The sequence below is a fragment of the Lepus europaeus genome, chromosome 11 (assembly GCF_033115175.1).
Source record: "Lepus europaeus isolate LE1 chromosome 11, mLepTim1.pri, whole genome shotgun sequence".
In the NCBI taxonomy this organism is placed as follows: Eukaryota; Metazoa; Chordata; class Mammalia; order Lagomorpha; family Leporidae; genus Lepus; species Lepus europaeus.
Genome location: NC_084837.1, coordinates 73,283,768 through 73,310,656, shown reverse-complemented (window position 1 = coordinate 73,310,656; position 26,889 = coordinate 73,283,768). Strand labels below are relative to the sequence as shown.

The following is a 26,889-nucleotide window of genomic DNA, read 5'->3' as shown; positions in this document are numbered from 1 at the left end:
AGTGTCACCTCCACTAACCAACTATAGAGCCTTTCCAAAGAACACCTAATGGTACTTCATGTACTCCAGTATGTATACTTCAGTATACTTCATGTACTCCAGTTCCTGAATCTTCAAGTAAAATGGTCAGTCCTTCACTAAACCCTTTCCTTGTGGAAAACTGTAGCCTCATGTCTAGACTGCAAACTCTTTGGGGGCCTGACCTCATCTATGTATTAAGACTCTGGGGTTCTGTATTCTCCCTTGGGTCCTGGGATGAACACACTGGATACCACCCAAAAGTTCACGCATGCCACATTCACAGTAAACAATCTTATTTAGCCTTCAGCATCTTACTACACCTCAAGTCAACTACTTTTGAGTGTGTGTGTGTGTGTATAGATACATAGATAGATAGATTTTATTTCACTGAGAGATGCACTATTGGAGGTAAAATGATGACCATCTATGCCTCCCGAAGCATGTATCTGGCGGAGAAACAAAGTCAAACACATGAATAATTCAAACACAAAGCACAGCTAGTTCAGTACTAAACATAAGATTCAGACTGTCCTTATGGGTCAAAGGAGAAACAGTTGGGAAGGTGCGGAGAGGGACAACTGGGGAGAATCAGGGGGGAAAAAAATCTCAGGGAGGATGTATCATTTGAGATAGACCCTGCAGATTTAAAAAGAATGATGGTACAGGGGAAGGCATAGCATATACACAGTGCAAAGGTACGAACAAGGAGGCCAGTCAAGTGGCGTTGCTTGGCAGGCACATGTGGTGCGTACAGGAGGTCACAGATGGGGGTACAGCCAGCGCATAATAATAAAAGTAGAAATAACAGGTAGAATATCAGTGTGGTCCCATAGGGAATGCTGTTGTCCACGGGAGCCATGGAAAAGTTTAGAGTGGGAGGGTAATGGGGGACCACGTGTTCCTCTTCCATTAGTGTGTGTGTGTGCGCGCGTGTTTCCTGAGCTCTAGTTCCTTTGCCCCTGTCCAGCACGGCCAGCATCAGCACTTCCACCAGCATATCAGACTTGCAGTCTCTTGACCAGCCTAAGCCGGTATCTCTTCTTGGAGAGCTGTCCAAAACAGAAGAGGAACCAGGGCACTTGTTCCTAGTCCGTGTGCACTCACTCTGTGTGCCAAGGGCCCTGAAGCCAGAAGGTCGCAGCCAGGGTGTTCAGGAGGAGAGAGGGTTCCGAGGCAGGGGACAAATGGGAGGTCTTGGCGGCTTTGTGGTCATCCTTGGGCAAATAATGACTTCAGGGTGTAAATGGAAGAAACGGGGGGTGGGGGTGGGGAGAATGGCTGCAGTTCGCAAGTCCCAGGTGTTGAGCCAGGTGAATGTGCTGGGGCTGGTCAGGCTTTCAAGCCAGCCCACTGTGCAAAGACCAGCAAACCCCAAACAACTGGAGGAGTAGTACAAGGCCACCCCCGGGGCCTCACAAGCCAATTGCTCCCGGTGCAACGTTGAAGGGACCAGAGGCTATTGGGATGAACCTGCGGAAGGGGTGTATGAGTGTGTGTGTGTGTGTGTATGTACATGTTCTCTGTGCCGTGGACTTCGAGGTCACTGGGGTAACCGCGAGGGGGCAGGGAATTAGCCTTGGCGCTGGCGGAGGTTGCAGGTCCGAACAAGCCGGCCTCTGCTGGGGAATCGATAAAGGAGGCCGCGCAGAGCTCAGACTTTGCACTGTAGCCCGGCTCTGCGGGCTCGGCGCGGGAGTCCACCGGAGGGCCTAGGACGCCTGCGGGGCGGCCTCGCCCAGCCCCGCACCCTCGCGGCGGCGCAGGGCCTCCCTCGGCCGGGCGGGCAGGGTGGAGCCTCGGCGTGCCGCCGCGCGGCTGCGGGAGCTCGACTCGCTCTTCCCTCCTGCAGGTGCGCGTGAGCCGCGTGTGCCGCGGGCGCCGGGAACGGCAGGACGTGCAGGAGGAGGAGAAAGGAGGCGCCCGCCATGCCCGGCCCGCAGCTCCCCGCCTCGGCCTCCCGCCCGCCGCCCCCGCGGCACGGCCAGCCGCAGCCCCTGTGAGGAGGAAGAGGCGGCGGCGGCGGCGGACGAGGCGCCGCCCCCTAGGCGAGGCTCGGCGACCTGGCGGCCCCGGCAGGCTCCATGGCGGATCTCTCGCCCGCGCCGTCCCTGCGGGAAGGCGGCCCCCGCGCGCCGCGGGCCTCGGCCCCCTCGCCGCCGCCGCCGCCGCCGCGCTCGCGCTCGGGCTCCGAGTCGGAGGAGGCCGAGCTGTCGCTGAGCCTGGCCCGCACCAAGACCCGCTCGTACGGCAGCACGGCCAGCGTGCGGGCGCCGCTGGGCGCCGGCGTCCTCGAGCGCCGCGTGGAGCACCGGGTCCGCGCCGGCGACACGCTGCAGGGCATCGCGCTCAAGTACGGAGTCACGGTGAGCAGGGCGCGGGGGCGGCCCCGGGCGGGCCCCAGCGCTGGCTCCGCGCGCGGGTGCCGCAGCCAGAGGGGCGGGCCGCCCGGGCTCCCTTCCCCGGGGTAGCTGCGTCGAGTTCCCGGGGCCCTGCCCCAGCTCAGACCGCCTCTGTGGCGGGAGAGAGGCCAGAGAGGACGAGGCATCCCCCATCTGCCGTTTACTCACAGCCAAGCGGAGGCGAATTTGATTCTTTTTGTAAGTCAAGAGTCAGGAAGGGTACCACTGTCCCCACTCGATGGTTATGGTGCCATCGATTCGATGTCTGTATTTAGAAGTGAAATTGCACCCCAGGGCTCACGGGTCACTGTGAATGTGACACCTGTCGCTAAGCCCAGCCAAGAACTGTGTTCTAGGTGAGCTGGAGAGCCGTGCTTATTACTAATTTATAGGCGTCTGCGTCTTGGCGGTATTGCGTTTCACCTCTGGGAAGGGCACGGAAACCGGAGGGAACAACGTGTTTCGTTAAAATTACTTATAATTAACTCTGAGCTGTGTGATGGCCGTTTGACGTTGGAGCGCCGTGTCAGTTTTCAGTGTTCTTTCCTGAAGCATCTTGGACTGCAGTGGGCAGAAAGATGATCTTATCTGTGTCTTTCCCTTAAAGCGAAACTCTGGCTGGCCCTTCGCTGCTGGACAGAGAGGGAGCCATCTGTTTTGCATATGAAGTGGGTCTGTGTTTACCTTCTACCTAGCGAGCATTTTGAGAGCAGGGACTTCGTAGCGCTGTCAGGTGCTGACTTGATCCAGCCAGGGAGCGCCCCGTTCCACCTTCTTGGGAAACCTTTGAATGAACTCAGAACTAGGGTCCTCTCTGTGTTAGTGGGGCCTGGCTTAGGGTTAGAGCCAGAGCAAAGTCGACTGGGAACTACCCCTAGCTGCCTTCTGCTGAATGCCGGCTGCGTGCCAGGCACTGCGATTGTCCTGTTCCCTCTTGGTCTGACTTTCACAGGTAGCCTAGAGACTTGGTTTGACTTTCACAGGTAGCCTAGAGATAGGTGTGACAGTCTCCTCCTTAGTGAGGAAGGGGGGGGGGTCTTCTGGTGCATCTGACCTGCTAGGTGAGGGGTCTGTGGTGTCCAGGGAGTGCTATTTCCCATGGCATCTTGTCGCAGCAGTCCCTGTACACTTAGTCCTCTGTGGTTTCACTTGTGTGGTTTCCGGCTGTTAAGCAGGTCTCACCTTTCATCAGTACCTGCTGTGTTGTCTGATGGAGAGCCTGTTTCTCCTGACCTTGTCACCCTTTTCCATGAAAGTGTAAGAGTTTTTAGCACTTTTTTTTTTTAAAGATTTATTTATTTATGTGAAAGGCAGAGTTACAGAGAGGGAGAGGCAGAGAGAGAGAGAGGGGTAGGTAGGTCTTCCATCCACTGGTTCACTCCCCAAATGGCCACAAGGCCCGGAGGTGTGCCGATCTGAGACCAGGAGCCAGGAGCTTCTTCCGGGTCTCCCACGCGGGTGCAGAGGCCCAAGGACTTGGGCCATCTTCGACTGCTTTCCCGACCGTAGCAGAGAGCTAGATCGGAGGTGGAACAGCCGGGTCTCGAATCAGTGCCTATTTAAGTTGCTGGCACTGCAGGCGATGGCTTTACCCCCTGTGCCACAGCGCCGGACCCTTCAGTACTTTTTAAGGAAAGACTTTAGCTTTAAAGATATTTGTCTCGAGTAGAATGAGTCGGGACTCTAGTTTGTAATCACAATGATCCACTGCAGGGCTTCTCTGCCTGGGCACTGTTGAGGTTATGGAGAGGAGCATTCTCTGCCGTGGGAGGCCGCCCACGTATTTAGCATATTTAGCAGCATCTCTGGCCTCTACCTGCTGGATGCCAGTAGCTCTCCCCTGGCCACTTCCACACATTGCCGGTATTGCTTTGGAGGCAAACTCACCCCTGGCCAGGAACCATTGGTGTATGGAGTACGTATCATTGCTTTGGCAAAACTCTTAGGCCCTTCTCCACCGGTTATATTGGATCAGTGAAAGGGATAATACTTACTCTAACAGTGAAGTGATATTGCTGCTTTAGCTAATATCTGTAGGTATGAATTTGTTTTACGCACTATAAATGAGATTTTAGGTGGAAGTAAAAAGACAGAAAAGTGTTTTCATGACTGAATAGAAATGAGTTGAGTGAGTTAAGGTTGTCATATTCACAGCCAAGCTCACCTACGACACATTTAAATAGAGTCCACGATGAGATGTTGGGGGTTAGAGACCCAAGGCGGTACACCTGGAAATTCAGTCAGTCCAGGCAAGCAGCTGACCTGGCGTGAGTAGAGAACAGCTCTGCTGTCTGCCTGGAGAGGAGGGACTCCCAAGGAACCTGCCACTGACGGCAGCTCCTCAGCCACCCAGCTGAGTCCAGGCAGGACTTCTGTCCCTTGGCGAGGAGCCTGGGAAAAGCCGGTAGTACTGTAGGCACCAGGAGATTCCCAGAACCTCTGACAAGGGGTGAGGTAGAGACCCAAGTGCCAGTCCTGGGTTCCCAGGGCACTAGGTTGGGAGCCCATTATCTGAAGTAGTGCTCAGGGGCTGGCACCAGGGTGCATCTTGGGATATGGGCTGATCTGTGCTCCTCAAACTTGCCTTGACAGGAGAAGGGGGACTCGGGGCAGACACAAGGTGATGAAGGATCCCCACTGCCCTTGGACCCAGGGGAACACAATACCCAGAAAAGGAATCCAGAAATCTCGCTTTTTAGCAAGCATGGCTTCTTTGCTTGCTGCCAAAGCCATGTTCCTCGGGGGGGGGGGGGGGGGGTCCTTGTATTTGTTGTTGGATCTTACTTGGAACACTCTTTCCCTAATGGTTGCGTGCAGGGCCTGCTTCCTGGGTGTGTGGGTGGGTGGGTGGCTGGGTGCACACGGGCATGCTTGTGTGGGTGACCTGTCTGGTCACACAAAGCCCCATGCTCCCAAAAGCCTCACGCTTCGCTTAATGCTCTGCTGTCGTGCTTTGCCATGTTTAAGCATTTGTGAATAAGGGGCCCTCATTTTCATTTTTCATGGGGCCCTGGTTAAGTGATAGAGAACTGATCTGGCTGTGTAAGTGCGTCACCGCCTTACGTCTTTGCTTCAATGTCTCCTCTGTGAGGCCTTTCCTGGGCACCCGTGTCACGTTGCAGCCTGCCTGCACCCTCAGCACTCCGCCCCAGCTGTGTCTGTCAGCCATGCACCGTGCAGTTTTCCCTTTTTCTAGCTCTGCCTTCCTGGTGATGTATTAGTGAGTAAAAAAAAAACAAAAAACAAAAACAAACTATGCCCTTGGGGAACTGCATTTTAGTCTCTGGAGACGCAAGTAAACAAACATATGGGATATTGATAAGGGAAATGAAAAAAAGAAATTAAGCCAGGAAGGCCCCGAGGGAAGACTAGTAGGGTTGGCTATGATTAGAAGTGGGGCAGCCAGGCAAGGCTTCCCTGAGAAGGAGGTAAGGGAGGGAGCTGTGAGGAATCTTGGGAAGAACATTCCAGGTAGAAGGAGCAGTCGGTGGTGCAGAGGCCCTGCGAGCAAGCATAACCAAGACATTCCTGGAGGTGTGTAGCTGGTGTTCAGCATGTGGTGGGTTATAGTTAGACCAGATCACTTAGGGCCTTGAAGATCGTTGGGTGGACTTTGGCTTTTTCTCCAACATGGAACACATTGGAGGAGTTTGAGCAAAAGAGTGACATGATCTGACTCATGGATTAAAAAGGGTCACTCCAGGGATGGGTGTTTGCCCGTGTGATTACAACACCTGTGTCCCACATAGGAGTGCCTGGGTTCGATTCCCAGCTGTGGCCCCTGGCTCCAGCTTCCTGCTCATGCAGACCCTGGGAGGCAGCAATGGGCTCAAGTGATTGGATTCCTACTATGTGAGTGGGAGACCTGGATTGAGTACCTGGCTCCTGGATCTGACCCTGGCCTCATCCTAGTCACTGTGGGCATTTGGGGAATGAATCGGTAGATGGGGAAGCCCTTTCTCTTGCTCATTTGCTCTCTCTCTCTGTCTTCTCTCTCTCTCTCCCTTTGTCTCCCTCTCAGTGAAAACAAAATACAAAACAAAAGATCGCTCTGGCTGTTGCTTTAAGGGCAGGCTGCAGGCGAGCCAGCACCAAGGCAGGGAAAGCAGAGCGCTGAGACATTTGCAGTATTGTGCGTGAGAAAGGAGCATCTCTTGGACCAATGGAGGAGACAAGGAGGTAGTGAGAAGGGGATGGGTTCTGTGTGGTCTGCAGATAGGCTGTACACATTCTGTTTTGTTTCCTGTTAGTGTTGAGTCTCTCTGCCCTTGAGGTGGGCCTGGGGGGCCCAGGAATTCCTTTATAGGAAAGAAGGATGTGAAGGTTCAGGAACCTGGCCAGGCTGACACCAGATGGACCTCACTTCTGCCAGTGACTTAGAAAATATCTTTATGGGGGCCGGCACCGTGGCGCACTGGGTTAATCCTCCACCTGCGGCGCCGGCATCCCTTATGGGCGCTGGTTCTAGTCCTGATTGCTCCTCTTCCAGTCCAGCTCTCTGCTATGGCCTGGGATAGCAAGTGCTTAGGCCCGTGCACCCGGGTGGGAGACCCAGAAGAAACTCCTGGCTCTTGGCTTCAGATCGGTGCAGCTCCAGCCATTGCAGCCATTTGGGGAGTGAACCAGTGGATGGAAGACCTTTCTCTCTGTCTCTCTCTCTCACTGTCTGTAACTTTACTTTACCTGTCAAATAAATAAATAAAATATTTTTTTAAAAAAGCTTTATGACCTTTCCCACCATTCCTTTATAGTCATTAATAGTATTAACTGATATTCATTGTTTCTTTACCTATTTTGATTAAACTTGATTTGTTTGAGACCCCGCACTAGATGCTGGGGCCACATCAGAATACATGTTCTGGGCCGGCACCGTGGCTCAATAGGCTAATCCTCCACCTTGCAGTGCTGGCACACCGGGTTCTAGTCCCGGTCTGGGCGCCGGATTCTGTCCCGGTTGCCCCTCTTCCAGGCCAGGTCTCTGCTGTGGCCCGGGAGTGCAGTGGAGGATGGCTCAAGTGCTTGGGCCCTGCACCCCATGGGAGACCAGGAGGAAGCACCTGGCTCCTGCCATCGGATCAGTGCGGTGTGCCGGCCGCAGCGGCCATTGGAGGGTGAATCAACGGCAAAAAAAAAAAAAAAGAAGACCTTTCTCTCTGTCTCTCTCTCACACTGTCCACTCTGCCTATCAAAAAAAAAAAAAAAAAAGAATACATGTTCTGTTTTCACTCATGGTGAGCATTTAGCCTGCAGTTCCTTGAGAGGCCAGGGAACTTGTCTGATTCATCTTTGCATCTTCCGTGCCTAGCCTGGCGCCTGGCACATGGTGGGTCTTCCACCTACATGTGGGCCTAATCCACAAGGAAGCATGACTGGCCTGAAACCACAGGCCCTGGAATGGAACCATAGGCCCTGGAATGGAACGATAGGCCCTGGAATGGTTCTGGCAGATAGGGCCCGGGGAAGGGCTGAGTGAGGAGGTGCAGCCGGTGGAAGACTTGACCTTCGAGAATGGCCTTGAGGCCTGCTCTCCAGTCAACAGCTTACTGCCCTTGCTGGAGCAGTTCAGGTTTGGGCATCTCCACCAGAGTACAGGCGTTTGAGGAAGTGGGTCTGGGAAACTGAAACTGTTGGGCTGGGTTGAGAAATTATTAAACAAATATAGTTCAGACCTAAGATGTAAACTTGCCTGGGCTGGAATTTCCCTGGCTGGGTTTATGCCCTTTGAGACAAGCAGGCCCCTTCCCTAACCCTGTATTCTAGATTTAGCTGTTGCTTTTTCCATGTCCTGGCTCCTCCTCCCAATTGAGTCAAAGCTCTGGAGGAAACTGACCTGGCTCCAGGCTGCCACTTGAACTTTTTTGTTTGGATTGTTTGGCAACCCTGGAAGAACCTCTGGAGAACAGTATAGAAACTGAAAGTAGGGAGGGGATGGGGAGCTGGAGTTGCTATTTGCTTAAACTCTTTGCTCCCTGCCTGCAACTTGCCTGTGCTGGCCCCCTCTGTAGAGGCCATCTGGCGTCCTGCAACCTCAGTGACTTCCTGGGGTCTCCTCTTTCTCTTCCAATTAGCAGCTAAGCCAAGCTGTTGCTAACATTTCCCTCCCAGGCCTTACCTTGCTGAGAAGGGGTCCGGTGATTGTCCTCTTAGGGACATTGTGAGTTAGAACCTAGGTGCACAGAAATCTGTTGATGACTTTAGCCCCTCCTGCTGGTGGAGGTTGTTGACTCTTGCTGATCAAAATCAAAATTCAAGAGGCCAAGAGAGGGAGACACACACACACACCTCTCCCATCCTCTTGTGCACTCTGCACATGCCCACAATGGCCAGGATTGGCCTGGGGCAAAGCCAGGAGCTGAGATTGAAAACCAGGTCTCCCACATGGGTGGTAGGACCCCAGTCACTTAAGCCATCGTCTGCTGCCTCCCAGGATTAGCAGGAAACTAGAGTTGGAAATCCAATCTTGGCACTGTGCTGTGGGATGCAGGTGTCTTAATATGAGGCCAGATGTCCATCCCAATTTGTGTGTGTGTGTGTGTGCGCGTGCTTAAAGATTTTATTTATTTATTTATGAGGTAGAGTTACAGACAGAGAGAGGGGAGAGACAGAGAGAAAGGTCTTCCATCTGCTGGTTCACTCCCCAAGTGGCCATAAAGGGTCATCTTCTGCTGCCTTCCCAGATCATAGCAGAGAGCTGGATCAGAAGAGGACCAGCCAGGACACGACCAGTGCCCATTTAGGATGCCGGTGCCAAAGGCCCCCCAGTTTGTGATTCTAATACTCTGAAGAAAAACTAGCACTGTGGCATAGAAGGTTAAGCCTCCACCTTTAGTGTTGACATCCTATATGGGTACCAATTCGAGTCCTGGCTACTCTACTTTCTATCCAGCTCTCTGCTAATGTACCTGGGAAAGCAGTGGATGATGGCCTGAGTGCTTGGGACTCTGTACCCACATGGGAGGCCTGGAAGAAGCTCCTGGCTCCTGGTTTCGGATTGGCCCAGCTCCAGCCATTATGACTGTTTGGGGAGTGAACCAGCGGATGGAAGATCTCTCTGTCTCTCTATCTGTAACTCTGCCTCTCAAATAAATAAATAAATCTTTTAAAAAATAATCTGAAGATACAGAAGGAAAAACCAACTGAAACTGATTCAATTTTTCCTATTATTTTCTTATAACACACATCACTTCTTTTTTTCTCTCTCTCTCTTTTTTTTTTTTTTGACAGGCAGATGGACAGTGAGAGAGAGAGACAGAGGGAAAGGTCTTCCTTTGCCGTTGGTTCACCCCCCAGTGGCTGCTGCAGCCGGCGCACTGTGGCTGGCGCGCTGTGGCTGGCGCACTGCGCTGATCTGAAGGCAGGAGCCAGGTGCTTCCTCCTGGTCTCCCATGGGGTGCAGGGCCCAAGCACTTGGGCCATCCTCCACTGCACTCCCGGGCCACAGCAGAGAGCTGGCCTGGAAGAGGAGCGACCGGGACAGAATCCGGCGCCCCGACCGGGACTAGAACCCGGTGTGCCGGCACCGCAGGTGGAGGATTAGCCTATTGAACTGCGGCGCTGGCCTTTTTTTTTTTTTTAAAAAGATTTATTTGTTTATTGAAAGGCAGATTACAGAGGGAGATGGGGGGGGGTTTCTATCTGCTGGTTCACTCCCCAAATGCTTCCAACAGTCAGTGCTGGGCCAATTGGAAGACAGGAGCCAGGAGCTTCCTCTGGGTCTCCCACATGGGTGCACGAGCCCAACACTTTGGCCATCTTCTGCTGCTTTTCCAAGCCCATTAGCAAGGAGCTGGATCAGAAGTGGAGTGGCTGGAACTCGAACCAGCGCCCATATGGGATGCCGGTGTCACAGATAGTGGTTTTACCCACCACACCACAGCATCGGCCCAGATTTGCCTTTTTTGAACTATTCTTACAAATGGACTCTCATGTAGTATTGTGAGACAGTGTGGCGAAGGAAGAGAGATTTTCTTCTCATGAGCTGGTGGCAGTGGAAGGGCTGATTGTTAGCAACACCCACAAGGTACCAAGAGACAGAGGTCGGGGTGAGTCTTGGTGGAATCATACAAGTCTGTTTTCTTTTCTGTAAAATAATACTCAGTTGAGAGTTTTACGTGCATATAGAAGTCTGCTGAAAGCCACACGGTGCCGCGTAAGCGTCAGTTGCTGCACATCCTGGCAGGTTTTCTGAAGGGCCCCTCCTCCTAAGGAAGGAAGAGCAAGGAAACTGCTGACCCTCACGTCCCCTGTGAGGCAGGTACACTGATAAGGGCTCAGTGTCCTATTGGAGGCCACACCCATCAGCTGATGTGGAGGTGCCCTGTGGGGAAGTTTTTCAAATTCCCCCCAAAGTAAATTCACCTTTACAGGATGAATTTATAGGGGAGTCATTTTAGATAAGCTATTTTTTAAAAAAGATTTATTTATTTACTTGAAAGTCAGAGTTACACACAGAGAGAAGGAGAGACAGAGGGAGAGAGAGAGATCTCCCATCTGCTGGTTCTCTCCCCGATTGGCCACAACAGCCGGAGCTGTACCAATCCAAAGCCAGGAGTCAGGAGCTTCCTCCAGGTCTCCCATGCGGGTGCAGGGGCCCAAGGATCTGGGCCATCTTCTACTGCTTTCCCAGGCCATGGCAGAGAGCTGGATCGGAAATGGAGCAGCTGAGACTCAAACCGGTGCCCAAATGGGATGCTGGCTCTGTAGGCGGCGGCTTTACCCACTACGCCACAGCGCGGGCCCCTTCCCTTTCATTCCTTTCTCAGGGTAGAGGGGAGAGCCAGCAGCTGAGAGAGCGTTTTCATTTGTTGGTTGCTACCCAAATGCTGTTTGTAGTAAGGACTAGGTCAGGCCTAGGCCAGGAGCTGGGAACTCGGTCTGGGTCTCCCACATGGCTGTCAGGGACCCATGTACTTGAGCCATCATCAACTGCCTCCCAGGGTGTATATTAGCAGGAAGCTGGAGCCAGGAGTCAGGGCTGGGACTCAAACCCAGGTACTCTGATGTGGAATAAGAGTGCCTTAACTGGTATTCTAACTGCTATGCTAAATGCCCAGTCCAAATTCATTGTATTTTTAAAAAACTAGTTTTTTTTTTTGTTTGTTTAAGATTTATTTATTTATTTGAAAGGCAGAGTTACAGAGAGGCAGAGAGAGAGAGAGAGAGAGAGATCTCTTCCATTTGCTAGTTCACTCCCCAGATGGCCTCAACAGCCGAAGCTGGGCCGATCTGAAGCCAGGAGTCAGGAGCTTCTTCCTGGTCTCCTACTTGGGTTTAGGGGCCCAATTACTTGGACCGTATTCCGCTGCTTTCCCAGCACATTAGCAGGAAGCTGGATCGGAAGTAGAGCAGCCAGGACACATCCATATGGGATGCCCAGCACTCACATGGGATGCCGGCGCCAGAGGTGGTATTCTTTACCCGCTATGCCATAGCATTGGCCCCTTAAATTAGTTTTTTTTTTTTTTTAAATCTTTAACAAACCTTTTGTTCAGGGGGCTGCACTGTGAAACAGTGGCTTAAGCGGTCCCTTGGGGCACCTGCAAATGCTGTTAGATGTTGGTTCGAGTCTCAGCTGCCCTGCTTTCAATCTAGATTCTTGTTAATGTGCCTAGGAAGCTGTGCCTGAAGGCTCAAGCGCTTGAGTTCCTGGGAGACTCAGATGAATTCCTGGCCCTTGGCTCTGACCTGCCCCACCCCATTTGGGTGTGGCCATTTGGGGAGTAAATCTGCAGAGGGAAGACCTCTGTCTGTCTGTCTGACTCTCTCTGTGACTCTGCCTGTCAGATTAATAAGTCTTTTTTTTTTTTGAGGGAAAAAGCTCTTTTATTATACTGTGGGGGCAGTGACAACACATTGTGTTATTTATCTGGACTTATTTATATGAACTTTTCTTTATATATTCTTACTTTGGAGGAGAAAATATTTTTAAATAGACTATTACTCCTCCTTCCTTCTTGTTTGCTAAGTACATGTTACGATCTGTGTCTATCAATTGCTTTCTTACTTTTAACCAAATTTAATGATAATGGTCGCTAATATCTTTGAGTGCTTCCAGGGTGCCATGTCCCATGTATTATTCTAAATACTTTCCATGAATTGATCTCTGTTTAATGTTTGTAGCAGTCATATTATGTGGAAGGAACTGTCACTGTGTTTTCATATAGAAAACATACAGATAAGACCACAGGCACAGAGGATGGTTAGGAGGTGGTGAGGCCAGCCTGTGAACCCTGAACGTGTGACCAGGGCCTGTGCTCCAGGGACTGCCACAGGCGAAGCACACTCACCTGTTCTCACCTTCGGACTCGAGTCTGAGTCCCGCCTCGGTGCTTACGAGGTCAGGTTGCCCTCGGTGTTTTAGACACTGGGGTCCTCCGTGTCATCTTGGAGTCGGGACTGTAAAGGTCAAGAAGGAGTTTCAGTGCTTGCTGATGATACTGAGACGGGGAAGATGCTGCCCTTGGCTTCAGGAAGCTCAGTGGCAGGGCTGTAGCCAATCAGTTACGGGCAGGGTGTCCCAGAGCCAGGGGAACCCTGCCCTGCACTGCCTGTGGCTTCTCACCACACCCAGCCTCTGACTCTCTCACCTTGGCTCATGCCCTCTGTCACTGACCCCGAGCCTGGCCTTGACGGCCTGTCTTGCTCTGTGTGATACATGGGTCAGCCAGGGGCCGGGTGGGATGCAGGTAGCATGCTCCGAGCGTATGACCCGAGAGGGGTTGCTGGAGGCACACCAACAGCGTGAGAGCAGGGCTAGGGAAAAGGCAGGGGGATGCACCCAGAGACCAGCAACAGCAGGACTCACTGCTAGGCCTGCAGGGTCAGGGGAAGACAGGCAAGCGCTGGAGCTTTGGAGGAGAGGCTGCCTGTTGGGAGCCTGGCTCCAGGGAGCACAGCCACCAGAGGCACAGTGATTCCACCATGGGAACTCCAGCTGGGACTCTAGGGACAAGGCGTCTGGAATCATGCAGTTCTTTTTTAAATTAATTGATTTATTTGAAAGAGTTATAGAGAGAATGGGAGACAGAGATCTTCCATCGAGTGGTTCGCTCCCCAAATGGCTGTCATGGCTGCGGCTGGGCCAGGCCAGAGCCAGGGGCCATGTATTCCATCTAGGTCTCCCATGTGGGTAGCAGGGACCTAAGCACTTGGAACATCTTCTGCTGTCTTCCCAGGTGCATTAGCAGGGAGCTGGATCAGAAGAGGAGCGGCCAGGACTAAAACCAGCACTCATAAGGGATGCTGGTGTCGCAGGAGGTGGGTTAACCCACTGTCCCACAATGCCACCTCCAGATTATGCAGTTTTTAAAAAGTTCCCTTCCCAGGGTTTAGAATAGACTCAAGAAGAGTAGGGAGGCCATAGGGAGGAGAGTGTGAGTTTAAAAGGAGGAAATAACTCTGCCCATTTGTGGTTGCTTCCCTGGGTTTGTCTTCTAGGCTGGTTCCTCTGACTTGTGTTAATTCATCCATGCATCCTCAGCACGTGGTGTTGTAAGATCTTTGTGGAGCCGGGGAGGCTACAGAAGGAACTGTGTGTTCCCTTGCTGTTCCCAGGTCTGCTCCGCAACTCAGACCCTGGTGCTGCTCTCAGGTTCTGACCCCACACTATGCCCAGGCAGCAGTTACTGTTAGCAGCCTCAGGCCTCTTCCAGGAAGCACTTCAAAGGGCACTGTATCAGATCTCCCAGGGCTCTTTCAGTTACAAGGGATAGAAAACTTTAATTGGCCTAAGGGAAAAACCAGCCAAACCCAAAATGGCTCATACCGAAAGGTCCAAGGGTATTTTGGCTTCAGGCTATGACCTAGATACCCAGATACCCTCCTCGTGGTGGCTTGGCTATCAGGTTCCTCAAGGTGGCAGGATGACTGCCTGCAGCCCCACACATCTCCTTCCAGCAGGAGTAGAGAACTTTGCCCCTCCCTGTCTTTGCATGTCTGGCAAGTTCTGTCACGCTAGCCTGTGATGCTTCAAAGGGCAGGAATGAGTCCTGTGCTCACCCTGGAGCCAGGGCAGGGCTCAGAGCCATGGGACTCCTGTGCTGTAACAGCAACTAAGGGCAGCAAAATGTGGGCTACAAAAGTCAGTAGAACAAACTTGAACTTGCCATAGGCAGTGTACTCAAGCTATTTAACTCTCCCACACCTAAACATAAACTAGACCAGAGGTACTTGGGATTTATGTATTTTAATTTTGTCCCTAAAATGTACCTGCCCATGTTCATGGTCTCGGTCTCTCTTTCTCTCTCTCTCTCTTTCTCTCTCTTTCACCCTTGCCTGCTTTCCTTAAACTAGAAACTAGAACACAAAGAACCACCCCTTCTATTTCTATTCTTTAATACAGTATCTTTTTAAAAAATTATTATTTAAAATGCAGAGTGACAGAGAAAGAAAAAGAGAGAGAGATCTTCCATCCACTGGTTCATTCTCCAAATGGCCTCAAAAACCAGGTCTGGGCCACCTGGAGCCAGGACCAGAAACTCCATCTTGGCCTCCATCATGGATGGCAGGAGCCCAAAAGTTCTGGGCCATCTTCTGGGGCCTTCTGAGGTGCATTAGCAGGAAGCTGGATTGGAAGCAGAGCAGCCAGGACTTGAACCAGTTCTCTGATACGGGATGCTGCTGTCACAAATAGCAGCAGCTTAATACAGTATCTTTGTTTTTGGAAGGAAGAATTAGAAACAGAGATAGAGAAAGATCTTCCATCCACTCCCTAAATCGCTGCAACCACCAGGGCTGGGCCAGACTGAGGCCAGGAGCCTGCAGTTCCATCCGGGTCTCCGGCATGTGTGGCAGGGGCCCAAGCACTTGGGCCATCTTTGGCTGTCTTCCCAGGTGCATCAGCAGGGAGCTGGATCAGAAGTAGAACAGTCGGGATTTGAACCAGCACTCATATGGGATGCCAGTGTCGCAGGTGCCCCCTTAACTTGCTGTGCCACAGTGCCTACCCTGTGTTTCTTTTTCCTTTTTTTTAAATTATTTATTTATTTATTTATTTGAAAGGCAGAATTAGAAAGAAAAAGAGACAGAGAGAGAGAGAGGCAGAGAGAGAGAGAGTAGGAGAGGTCTTCCATCTGCTGGCTCATCCCGCAAATGGCCACAATGGCCAGGGCTAGGCCAGGCCAAAGCCAGAAGCTAGGAGCTTTTTCTAGGTCTCCCACGTGGGTACAGGGGCCAAGCACTTGGGCCATCTTCTGCAGCTTTCCTAGGTGCATTAGCAAGGAGCTGGATCAGAAGTGGAGCAGCGGGACTTGGACGAGTGCTCATATGGGATGCTGGCATCACAGGTGGCAGCTCAACCAGCTGTGCCACAACTCTGGCCCCAGTATCCTTTAGTTATTTCTTAAGGTTTATTTATTTATTTGAAAGGCTGCTGAATCACTTCTCAGAAGCCCACAACAGCCAGGACTGGGCCAGGCCAAAGCCAGAAGCCAAGAACTTCATCTGGGTCTCCTCCACTGGTGGCAGGGACTCAAGTACTTAAGCCATCATTTGCTTCCTTTCAGGCATATTAGCAGGGAGTTGAATAGGAAGTGGAGTATCTGGGACTCAAAGTAGACCTAATATGGGGATGTGGGTGTTCCACGTGGCAGCTTAACCCACTGCACCACAGCACCAGCCTTGTGGTATCTTTAAAAAGAGAGAGAGGGAAAGAAAAAGTCTTTAAAGGTTCTGTTTGCATGGATCCAGCTTCTAATAAGGAAACAGGAGGAACAGGATGCATTTATTTGACTGTTATTTTTGTTGGCTGTTTGAAGTAGAAATATAATTTCTTTACCCAGAATCAATTTGGCATTAAAGGCTCCCCATAATTTGGTTCCATTTCTCATGCACTTTAATCTGGACATTGTAGAGACATCAGAGTCAGGCAGAAATTCCAGTTGAAACATTTATAGAGCTGGAGGCACTTGTTTCACTCAATCACTTCTTGTGTGCTTTGAATTTCACATTGCAAAATGGAGAGGAGTAAGTGCCATCTGCTTCCAGGCACTCTACGAGTCCATCTCTCTCTCCATTTCCCCGTTCTCTCTCTTCCCTTCTCTCTATTTGCTGTCGATGTAACATTTATAGACTGTATATCTGCATGTATCTCCTGGGTACCTGTCTCAACTGTCTAGCTTTCTTCCCATGAAAGGCAGGTGATGCCTGTTGTAGACAATGAGATAAGTAACATGCTCCTGCTCCTATGGTTCATGTTGATGGAGCTGGGATTTGAACCAGGTCTGTGAGATCCCGAGGCTTGTGTGTTTAAGTCATTGCACCAAACTGTCTCACGTAGATACATCACAAACAAAAGCGCTAAGAATGAGATGCCATGGTGCATGTAGCCTGCCTGGTGTGGGGCAAGTCCCCGGGCTGGTAGGGCAGGGAAGTCTCTAGACACATTTTACTGCAGTGTGCTGAGCAAGAGTAGGCTTTTCCCCAGTAGGCTCAGAGCTAGCAGAGTTTGGGTCCCGTCCACACTGAGCAGCCTGTGGACTCAGGCATGCTACTCAATGCCCTTGAACCTCCATCTTCTCATTTGTGAAAAGGAGCTGGCTGTATCCGGATGGCAGAACTGTTAGAAGGTTAACTGAGAACATACACCCACTCTGTTCCCGTGCTAAATCCTGGCTTCTTCACCTACCAGTTGTATGAGTCCTCGATGTATATAATGTGTTCAAACATATTGTTTCTTTTATTTGTAAAGTGAATCTTCCTATACTCATGGAGTAGCAAAGACATCGCATGTAAAAGACCCCTCCCCTCCTCTCCTCGCCTGCCCCAGGTGTACCCATCCTTCAAGGCCCATCTGAAATCAAAAGAATCAGAATCAGAACGCCGCCTTCCAGAGGAGCACTTCCTATTGCCTGCTGCCCCTCCTATCCCATTCTTTCAGATTCCGGCTGTATGTCTGTCTGGGTTAGACTCACAATTCTAGACACGTAGAAAACATCCTACAGGTAAAATAGCAACAATAGTAAGTTTTTTTTTTTTTTTTAAGGAAAACAGGTAATAGAAATGTTAAAACAAAAATGGAGTCTAATAAGTAAGTGCTAAAAATTCTACTTTTTTTTTTTTTCAGAGACTCAAGGCTGTTTTGTAGGGGCAATAATATAGTTGGGGTGGGGGAAGTCTAGTGGGAAGCAGAATTTTTCCTGACATCCCTTTAGATAACTGCAGAAATCTGGGCGGTGACCAAACCTCGGAGGAGAACCTTGAACCCAGAGAAAGTGCTGTGCACACCTTGCTCGGGAATGGCTGTAGATCTGTGTCATGGGATAAACCCTGCTCTGCACCTGTTACCTGTAACTCCGTGTTTGCTTTTTTACATTTTTAGATGGAGCAGATAAAAAGGGCCAATAATCTGTTTACCAATGATTGTATATTTCTGAAGAAAACTTTGAGCATCCCAATTATATCAGAGAAGCCTTTGGCATTTAATGGACTGAACTCCATCGATTCGCCAGAAAATGAAACTGTTGATAGCAGTTTTGCTCAGGAGGAGCTGCCAGTGAGGGCTGGGGAAGACCTCCCTCCTCCCAGTCCTCAGGAACCTGATGTTCAGCCCGGGCAGCCTGAGGAGGTGACAGCCAGAGATTTCTTGCAGAGGCTCGACCAGCAGATTAAGTTATCAACACAGGCGGCCCAGAAACTAAAAGGAGAGAGCAGGTAAAGATATCCTGGGACACGCGCCAGAGGCTGAAAAAATTGTTCTTAGGATGTCGTCGCTTGGCCAGGTCTTTCTTTTCTTTTCTGTTGCTTTAAAAGTTATAGTTCATTCTAGAAAGCCATGTTAATATGTGAAATCTAAACAGGTAACTTTGCGTGCTGCACAGGGTTTTATCTGTTGCAGTGCTTTTGTCTCTGTTTTTTTTTTTTTTTAAGTTTTATTTTTATTCTCTTTATTTGAAAGGCAGTGTGGCGCTGTGGTGTAGTGGGCTGAGCCTCTGCCTGCAGCACCGGCAACCCACCTATTCCTCTTCTGATCCAGCTCTTTGCTACTGGGAAAGCAGTGGAAGATGGCCCAAGTGCTTGGCCCCTGCACCTGTAGTGAGAGACCTGGAAGAAGCTCCTGGCTTCGGGTCAGCCCAGCTCCAGCCACTGCAGCCATTTGGGGAGTGAATCAGCAGATGGAAGACCTTTCTGTCTCTCTCTCTCTTGTCTGTAGCTTTAGTTCTCAAATAAATAAGTTAAAAAAAAAAAAAAAAGGCAGAGTGACAGAGAGAGATTCCATGTTTCCATCTTCTGGTTCACTGGTGCTGGGCTAGGCTAAAGCCAGGAGCATGGAACACAGTCTGGGTCTCCCATGTGGGTAGCAGGGGCCCAAGTACTTGAACCATCACCTGCTGCCTCCCAGGGAGCACACAAGCAGAAAACCGAGCTGGGAATGGAGCAGGGTTCAACCCCAGGCACCCCGCATGTGGTATGTGAATCCAGAGCAGTGTCTTTTTTTTTTTTTTAAAGATTTATTTATTGATTTGAAAAGCAGAGCTACAGAGAGAGGGAGAGCCAGAGCAAAAGAGATCTTCCATCTGCTGTTTCTCTCCCCAGGTAGCCACAATGGTCAAGGATGAGGCAAGGCTGAAGCCAGGAACCAGGAACTCCATCCTGGCTTCCCACAGGGGTGCAGGGGCCCAAGCACTTGGGCTATCTTTGCTGCTTTTCCCAAGCACATTAGCAGGGAGCTGGATCAGCAATGCAGCAGCCCAGACTCCAGCCGGCGCTCATATGGGATGCCGGTGACTCAGGTGGCAGTTTAACCCACTGCACCACAGTGCCAGCCCTGGAGCAGCGACATAACCACTGTGCCACAACGGTTGCCCCTCTTATTTCTTTTTTTTTTTTTTAAATATTTATTTATTTATTTGTTTGAAATGCAGAGTTCAGAGAGGCAGAGAAAGAGAGAGAGAGAGAGAGAAAGAGAGAGGTCTTCCATCTGTTGCTTCACTCCCCAAATGGCTGCAACAGCCAGAGTTGGGCGGATCCAAAGTCAGGAGCCAGGAGCCAGGAGCTTCTTCAGGAGCAGGGGCCCAAGGACTTGGGCCATCTTCTACTGCTTTCCCAGGCCATAGCAGAGAGCTGGATCAGAAGTGGAGCAGCTGGGTCTCAAACCAGCGCCCATATGGGATGCCGACACTGCAGGTGGTGGCTTTATCCCTTACGCCACAGTGCCGCCCCCCACCTCTTATTTCTTTTTTTTTTTTATTTTTTAAATTTTTAAAATTTTTTTGGCAGGCAGAGTGGACAGTGAGAGAGACAGAAAGGTCTTCCTTTTGCCGTTGGTTCACCCTCCAATGGCCGCTGCGGCTGGCGCACTGCGGCCGTCGCACTGCGCTGATCCGATGGCAGGAGCCAGGTGCTTCTCCTGGTCTCCCATGGGGTGCAGGGCCCAAGCACTTGGGCCATCCTCCACTGCACTCCCTGGCCACAGCAGAGAGCTGGCCTGGAAGAGGGACAACCGGGACTAGAACCCGGTGTGCCGGCGCCGCAAGGCGGAGGATTAGCCTAGTGAGCCGTGGCACCGGCCAGTGAGCCACAGCGCCAGCCTTATTTCTTATAACAAGTTTGCTTTAATAGCATCATGGTCCAGCTACTGATTCTGCATAGCAGACGAATATGAACATCTCCTTGACATCTTCAAGGAAAGCAGCACTCTAGAGAATACTTAATAAAAATACTGTTCCTTATAAAATTTGTCAAAGATATTGTCCATTATTTTTCCATTGTTTGTTAAGATCTCATTGAATGTCTTTCTTTTTTGAGCAATTCAGCTTTTTTTTTTTAAGATTCATTTTATTTATTTGAAAGAGTTATATATAGAGGGAGATAGAGAGGGATCTTCCATTTACTTCTTCTGAGTCTCCCACTGGGTGCAGGGGCCCAAGCACTTGGGCCATGTTCTGCCACTTTCCGAGACACATTAGCAAGGAGCTGGATCGGAAGTGGAACAGCGGGCACTTGGACTGGCAGCCCTGTGGGATGCCAGCGTCCTAAGCAGCCGCTTAACCTGCTGTGCCCCAACCAGCCCTGAGCTTATTTCTTGGGTTTGTAGTATGCCCTGGAGCAAACCTTTCTCCTATTGAACTGGTTTCCTTCTTCCTTTATGGTTTCAAGAAGACACAACCTACATTGTTTCCTTTTTCTTTGCCCTGACTGCTGGGAAATTTGCTACTAAAATTGATGCTGAGGTTCAACTGTCGTAATATTTCTTGTGGTTAATTTATTGTCTTTTCTCTCTTCCATAGTCCTTGTTTTTTATTACTATTTTATTCATCTTGGTATATATATTTCCTTTGTTACAGGCATCTCAGATCATTTGAGAATGAGGTGGAATATGGAAAATATAAATGAATATAATTTAGTATAAATTTAATATATTAAAATATAATTTAGTTGTGGGCATTTGGTTCATTGGTTAAGTTGCTACTTGGGACACCCACAGCCAGTCCTGGAGGAGCTGGTTTGAGCCATGGCTCTTCTGTTTCTGATCCAGCTTGCTGCTCTAATGTGGATTGCAAATAATGTTGTCAGTATTTGAGTCCCTGCTGTACATATAGGAGACCTGGATGGAGTTTGGGTTCCTCACTAGGCCTGGTCCAGCCGTGGCTGTTGCAGGCATCTGGGGAATGATCCAGTGGGTGGAAGATCTCTGTCTCTATTTTTCCTCCCCCCACCAACCCCAGAAACCTTTTATTTAAGGAATACAGACTTCATACATTTCATAATTGCAGCGTTTGAAATAAGGTGATTCTTCCCTCATGCTTGCCCTCCTCCCTTCCTCCTCCCTCTCCTATTCCCATTTTTATTTCTAAGATCTGTTTTCAATTAACTTTATACACATATAACTAGCTCTGTGTTAAGTAAAGAGTCCAACAAATAGTATGAAAAAAAATTGTTCCTCAACAATTGAGACAAGGGCTGTTCAGAGTCATTGCTTCCTAAAGTGTCAATTTTACTTCTATTCTGTCTCTATTTTTCAAACAAAAAATAAAATCAGTAAATAAGGAATTTATAATCTTTTTTTTTTAGATTTATTTTATTTGAAAGACAGAGTTACAGAGAGAGGTAGAGACAGAGAGAGAGGTCTTCCATCCGCTGGTTCACTCCCCAGATGGCTGCAACAGCTGGAGCTGTGCCGATCCGAAGCCAGGATCCGGGAGCTTCTTCCAGGTCTCCCACGTGGGTGCAGAGGCCCAAGGACTTGGGCCATCTTCTACTGCTTTCCCAGGTTACAGCAGAGAGCTGGATTGGAAGAGGAGCAGCCGTGACTAGAACCTGTGCCCATAGGGATGCCGGTGCTTCAGGCCAGGGCCTCAACCCACTGTGCCACAGTGCCAGCCCCAAAATTTATAATCTAAACCAAGATATATACAATATTATTTATCCCAAATTACTGAGGTACATCTTAGTAGGTGTCTGTTTTATACAACTTTTGAGGCAAACACAGTAACATTGTGAGTTGATATATTCCTTCCCATCTTTGGCAGATGGGTCTATATTTTTAAAAATTTATTTGAAAAAGAGAGACAGAAGACAGACCTAGAGATGTCTCCCATCTACTGGTTTACTTTTCAGATGCCCATAACAGCCAGGGCTGGGCTTGGATGAAGCCAGGAGCCTGGAACTCAGTCCAGGTCTCCTGTGTGGGTTGTAGGGACCCAACTGTTTGAGCATCACCTGCTGCCTCCCAGGGTGTCCATTAGCAGGAAGCTGGAATCACGAGTGGAGCTGGGACTCACTCCCAGGCACTCCACCATGGGCTGTGGGCATCTTTACTGAGCGCAACACCTCCCCTGAAGCTGGCTACTAAGCTGTGTAATATGTGTATCTTTTCATTTTCTGGGTACAGGTTTCAGCACTGACTTTTACTGTTTCTCTTCCTCAGAGATGAAGAAAGTCCCTATGCAACTTCCCTCTATCACAGTTAGGTGGTGCGGGGCAGCACTGTCACCTGGGTTAAGAGATGCTTGGACCACAAAGAATCCAACAGCCGAAGATTCGGAAGCGTTCCTTCTGGATTCCCGTAGTTCACGCACCTGCTGCAGTCGCACTGCAGTGTGCTCCTCCTGGCTTTCCACAGTTTTAAGTCTCTGTTATGGCATGACAGCAACATTGCATCCTCAAGCTCATCATTTTTGCAGGGGTGGTAGTTTCTAGACGAGCTTTTGTAAATACTGGTTGACATAAAGCACCAGAGACTATTTATATATATATATATTTAGGCTAAGAAAAGGTTTATCTCCTGATGAAATCCTAGTTTTGTGAAAGACTTGGTGGCTGTTTACGTGATGCTGAAATTGCTGCGTGTTTATAACCTAAGTGCTATATATATATATTTCAATATGTATTACATATTCTGTATTAATACAAAGAACCAAATTTTGTCTGCTATTTTGTAAAAAAAATAAACCACAAAATTCTGAATGAGAAAATAAACTATGTTTGCATATTTGAGTCCTCAATTTTTTCAACAAATGGGAAAGTAAAATAGATTTTTTTTTTTTTTTTGACAGGCAGAGTGGACAGTGAGAGAGAGAGACAGAGAGAAAGGTCTTCCTTTTTTGCCGTTGGTTCACCCTCCAATGGCCGCCACGGTAGCGCGCTGCGGCCGGCGCACCGCGCTGATCCGATGGCAGGAGCCAGGTGCTTCTCCTGGTCTCCCATGGGGTGCAGGGCCCAAGCACTTGGGCCATCCTCCACTGCACTCCCTGGCCACAGCAGAGAGCTGGCCTGGAAGAGGGGCAACCGGGACAGGATCGGTGCCCTGACCGGGACTAGAACCCGGTGTGCCGGCGCCGCAAGGCGGAGGATTAGCCTAGTGAGCCGCAGCGCCGGCCAGTAAAATAGATTTTTAAAAAATGTATTTGAAAGCCAGAGGGGAAGAGAGAGACAGATAGGTTTGAGTTTACCCCCAGCATGGTCCCAATCAAATAGATTTTTAAATTACACTTTAGAAATGATGACTTCTCCCCCAATTTCAATTTTTTTTAAATAATTATAAATGCACTTTTGAAAATAAAAGCTTCAATAATCTAAAAGGAAATAAATTACAATTACTGGTACCCTTTGCATTCTCATTGACTTAGTGTATTTCACATTCAATGAAAATATGGAAAACAACTAAGGGCACAAATAAATGATACTAAGATCTGAAACATTGCTGAAATCCAGTTTGGATTTCATTGCTAAGTCATTTTATTATAGGGTGTTGTGTAGTCACTGCACACATCTGAATTGATACAGGTTTCTATTCACATAATTGGTCTTACCTTTATTATATGTAAACTTTAAGCAACATACCATTTGCAATTAAATATTTTCGTCTCACTTTCTGTAGAACTAGTGGGTTATATAAATCTTTAAGCTTTCACAAAAATTCCTTGCATTTACCCCTCCCCAGCATCCCAAGAGGAGTTTGCTATTTGTAGAGCAAAAGACCTTTTGTTTCCCTATTTTCATTCTCCCTTTCCTCCTTTCCTCATTATTTATACATGATCCTTTGTGGGTTTTTTTTCTCATGTTAGTATAGCGTCTTTGAAATAGGGTGCTCTCTGGGTCATGCTTTGCAGTTTTCTTTTAATTATATAAAGATTATATGTAATTATATAAATGTAGATTAATAATAATATAATTATATAATATTATATAATATATATAATATATATTATATAAAATTATATAATATAGATCAATTTTATAAAATTATTTATTTGAAGCAGAATTACATGGAGGAAAACACACACAGAGAGAGAATCTTCCATCCACTGGTTCACTCCCCAAGGGTAACAATGGCCAGAGATGGGCCAGGCTAAACCAGGCCAAAGCCAGGAGCCAGGAACTCCATCCAGGTCTCCCACATGGTGGCAAGAGCCCAAGAGCTTGGGCTATCACATTAGCAGAGAGCTGGATAAGCAGCGGAGCAGCTGGGACTTGAACCAGTGCTCATATGGGATGTAGTATTGTAGGCAGTGGTTTAACCCACCGTGCCACAATGCTGGTCCCAGTTTGCTGTTTTCTTATATCCACTATCTAAACTGTGGGGAGTTACTTGAAAGGAGAGAAAAACTAAAAGAAAAAAATTAAGGAATCAGCACAGGTTTGTAAGAAAAGGCCCAAACAAGCCTCTGTGGACACCTGGAAAATTTAAAATACAGTTACGCTGTTTAACATAAAGTGATCAGAAATTTGAGAGTAATCCCAAAGATACTGTCAGAAAGATAGAAACTCAAAAAGCGAGACCATGATGTCAAAAACATGTTTTATTTTTTCCCTATGGTCTTTCATCAGTTTCTAGCCAGAGCGTCTCTCCAAGGTGTTAGTGAGTTTGGATTCTTTGTGATCACAGCTGAATTGTGGAGGACAGGAGTTACTTACCCCCACCTTGCCCATAGAATCACTGGGGAGGAGTGACAGACAAGAACCCTGGGTTCTGGCCCCAGCTTGACTACCCCTTGTCCGCATGAGCATAGCCCATGGCCTTGTCCCCTTTGTGACCCAGTGGCCTCATTTATCAAACAGGACAAATGATCTCCCTGTTGTCTTGGTTATCAGTAAGAGCTGATGAAAGATGGGCTTTGAAAACTGTGACTCCCTAAATCAATTTTTATTTAAAAAAAAAAAAAAAAACACTGCATAGATATTTGGGTGCATTGTAAAAAAAAAAAAAATGCATACAATGCTTTAGTCAGGGCCAGTGTTTTGGTCTGATGTAGAAGCAGCTGTTTGGACATGGCCTGAGTAGGGTTGGTCCTGTGATCAGAGACAACTCATTGAACAGGGAGTAGCTGTGCTTTGGCAAGCGGTATGGGCGAAGGTGCTGAATAGCTCTCACTCTGCACTCGCCAGTGAGTCCTGGCTTCTCTGGAACACACTGGGTTGTGTGCGTATGTGTGTGTGTGAGGCTTTGGTTTTGTTTCGGCAACTCTGTGGATGGCAAGGAGCAGCAGCCGTGTCAACCAAGACCAGCTTCCCTCTAAGTGCCCCAGTCCTCATCAGAAGGTGAGAACCAGGAAGGGGCCCTGAGGACAGCGAGTAGGGACAGCTCAGATACATAGCATTATCCTTTTATGATTTTAAACAAAGATATTTGAAAAAAATGTCAGTTCACTCTGATTAATACATTTTCAAAGTATTCTTTGGTCTGGGAACACTGAACAGTAACATTTCAAGAGGCCCGCTGGCCACTGCATGGCTGTTTCTGGGGCCACAGTTGTGGGAGTGGTTGAGGCGGAGAAATCAGAGACCTGAGGTTCACCAGCCTTTCCCCCAGGGAAGTTCCCCTCCAGCTTTGACTCACAGGGAAGGCTGTGATTTTTATGTCTTTGCCCTCCTGCCCGATCCTTTGCCCTCTTTGAAAAAAACTTGGCTTGGGTCAATTCCACTTTAGATAACAGATCTGCTGTTATTTTTTACCTGCCTTCATATACTAGTGATGACCTCATTTGTCTTCTTGGAGAAAATAAACATCCCACTTTATAAGCAAACTCATGCCTGAAAGCTCACTAATAGGACTGATGAAGTGTGGGGACAAACTGTTAATGAGTCCACCAAGTGCTATGCCCAATTCTCAGGTTCCTTTCTGTGCCATTGGGCCTAACAATGAGGCAGCTAAAAAGAGCAGCCAAAAAATCAGATGGCTCCCCTTAAGGTATAGAGGCTTTGAGGAAACGTGAATTTATTTCACCTCGCAGGTGGGGACTGTAAGTGGAACCGACGTCTTGTAACAGACGTCTTCCACAAGGGCCGTTGGTACCCAGCACGCCTAGGAAACAGATCCCCTTTCATTCTTCAGCGTGCGTTCGTGTGTAAGACAGTACGAAGTTTTGTTTTAAGTGCAGTCCTTTGGAGGCTTTTCCAGAGCAGACTTCTGATCACAAAACATAAATCAATGAAGAAATAAGGATTCTATATACAAAATCTCAGCTTACATACCACTTTACTTTTCTGATAATTTTTATGGCGAGAAAGCTACATTTTAGCCACTTTTAGAAGGTTAACTACTGTAGGTTCAGCACTTTCTAATAATTCTTGAATCAGAACAACTTGAGTCACAGAATTAGAAGAGTCTTAAGCTATACTGTGTTTGCTGAAACAGCCGACAGACTCCCGGATCTCTGGCCATTTTTACAGGCTGCTGTAAATGCGCTTGATGGCCTTGGCTTCCTCTTGGTCAAGGATGCCCTTCTCCACGTAAGCATCAGCTTGCTGGTTGATGAAGTCCCTCATCTTTGAAAGGTCATAATCTGGAAAAGATGATCAGAGTATCACGAGTGACTATCAGGAAGGACCAATCCCATTACAGCAATCACCATTAACCAAGAATTATTCTGCTACCACTCCCCATCATTCACATGGATGACAGTTTGGTTCCTGGCATTTGTGCAGTAGTTGATGGTTTAAAACGGTTTATGTGTGTTGTATTCTCTCAGCTGCTCTTCATCACAACCCTGTGAGGAGCTCAGGTGGGAAGGACCAGCACATTTGACCCAAC

The 26,889-nt window shown here is 48.8% G+C and overlaps 2 protein-coding genes across 4 annotated transcripts in view; one reads left to right on the top strand and one right to left on the bottom strand.

The window, feature by feature from the left end:
- Positions 1-1,646: 1,646 nt before the first annotated feature.
- Positions 1,647-22,839, top strand: LYSMD2 (LysM domain containing 2). 3 transcript variants are annotated; one of them, XM_062205919.1, is made up of 3 exons: positions 1,647-2,384; positions 17,737-18,068; positions 22,285-22,839. In XM_062205919.1, the coding sequence occupies exons 1-3, from the start codon at positions 2,103-2,105 to the stop codon at positions 22,325-22,327; spliced, it is 657 nt and encodes a 218-aa protein (XP_062061903.1). In that variant the 5' UTR covers positions 1,647-2,102; the 3' UTR covers positions 22,328-22,839. The 3 variants fall into 3 exon arrangements, with proteins under 3 accessions (XP_062061903.1, XP_062061904.1, XP_062061905.1); XM_062205920.1 differs by having other exon boundaries at positions 2,314-2,371; XM_062205921.1 differs by lacking the exon at positions 1,647-2,384 and adding an exon at positions 16,985-17,359.
- Positions 22,840-24,675: 1,836 nt separating this feature from the next.
- The window catches only part of SCG3 (secretogranin III), a 39,440-nt gene continuing 37,226 nt past the window's right edge, over positions 24,676-26,889 (bottom strand). Inside the window, exon 12 of the mRNA XM_062204775.1 lies at positions 24,676-26,641. Within this exon, the coding sequence (XP_062060759.1) occupies positions 26,523-26,641 (119 nt within the window). The 3' untranslated portion in view covers positions 24,676-26,522. The remainder of the gene's footprint in view (positions 26,642-26,889) is intronic.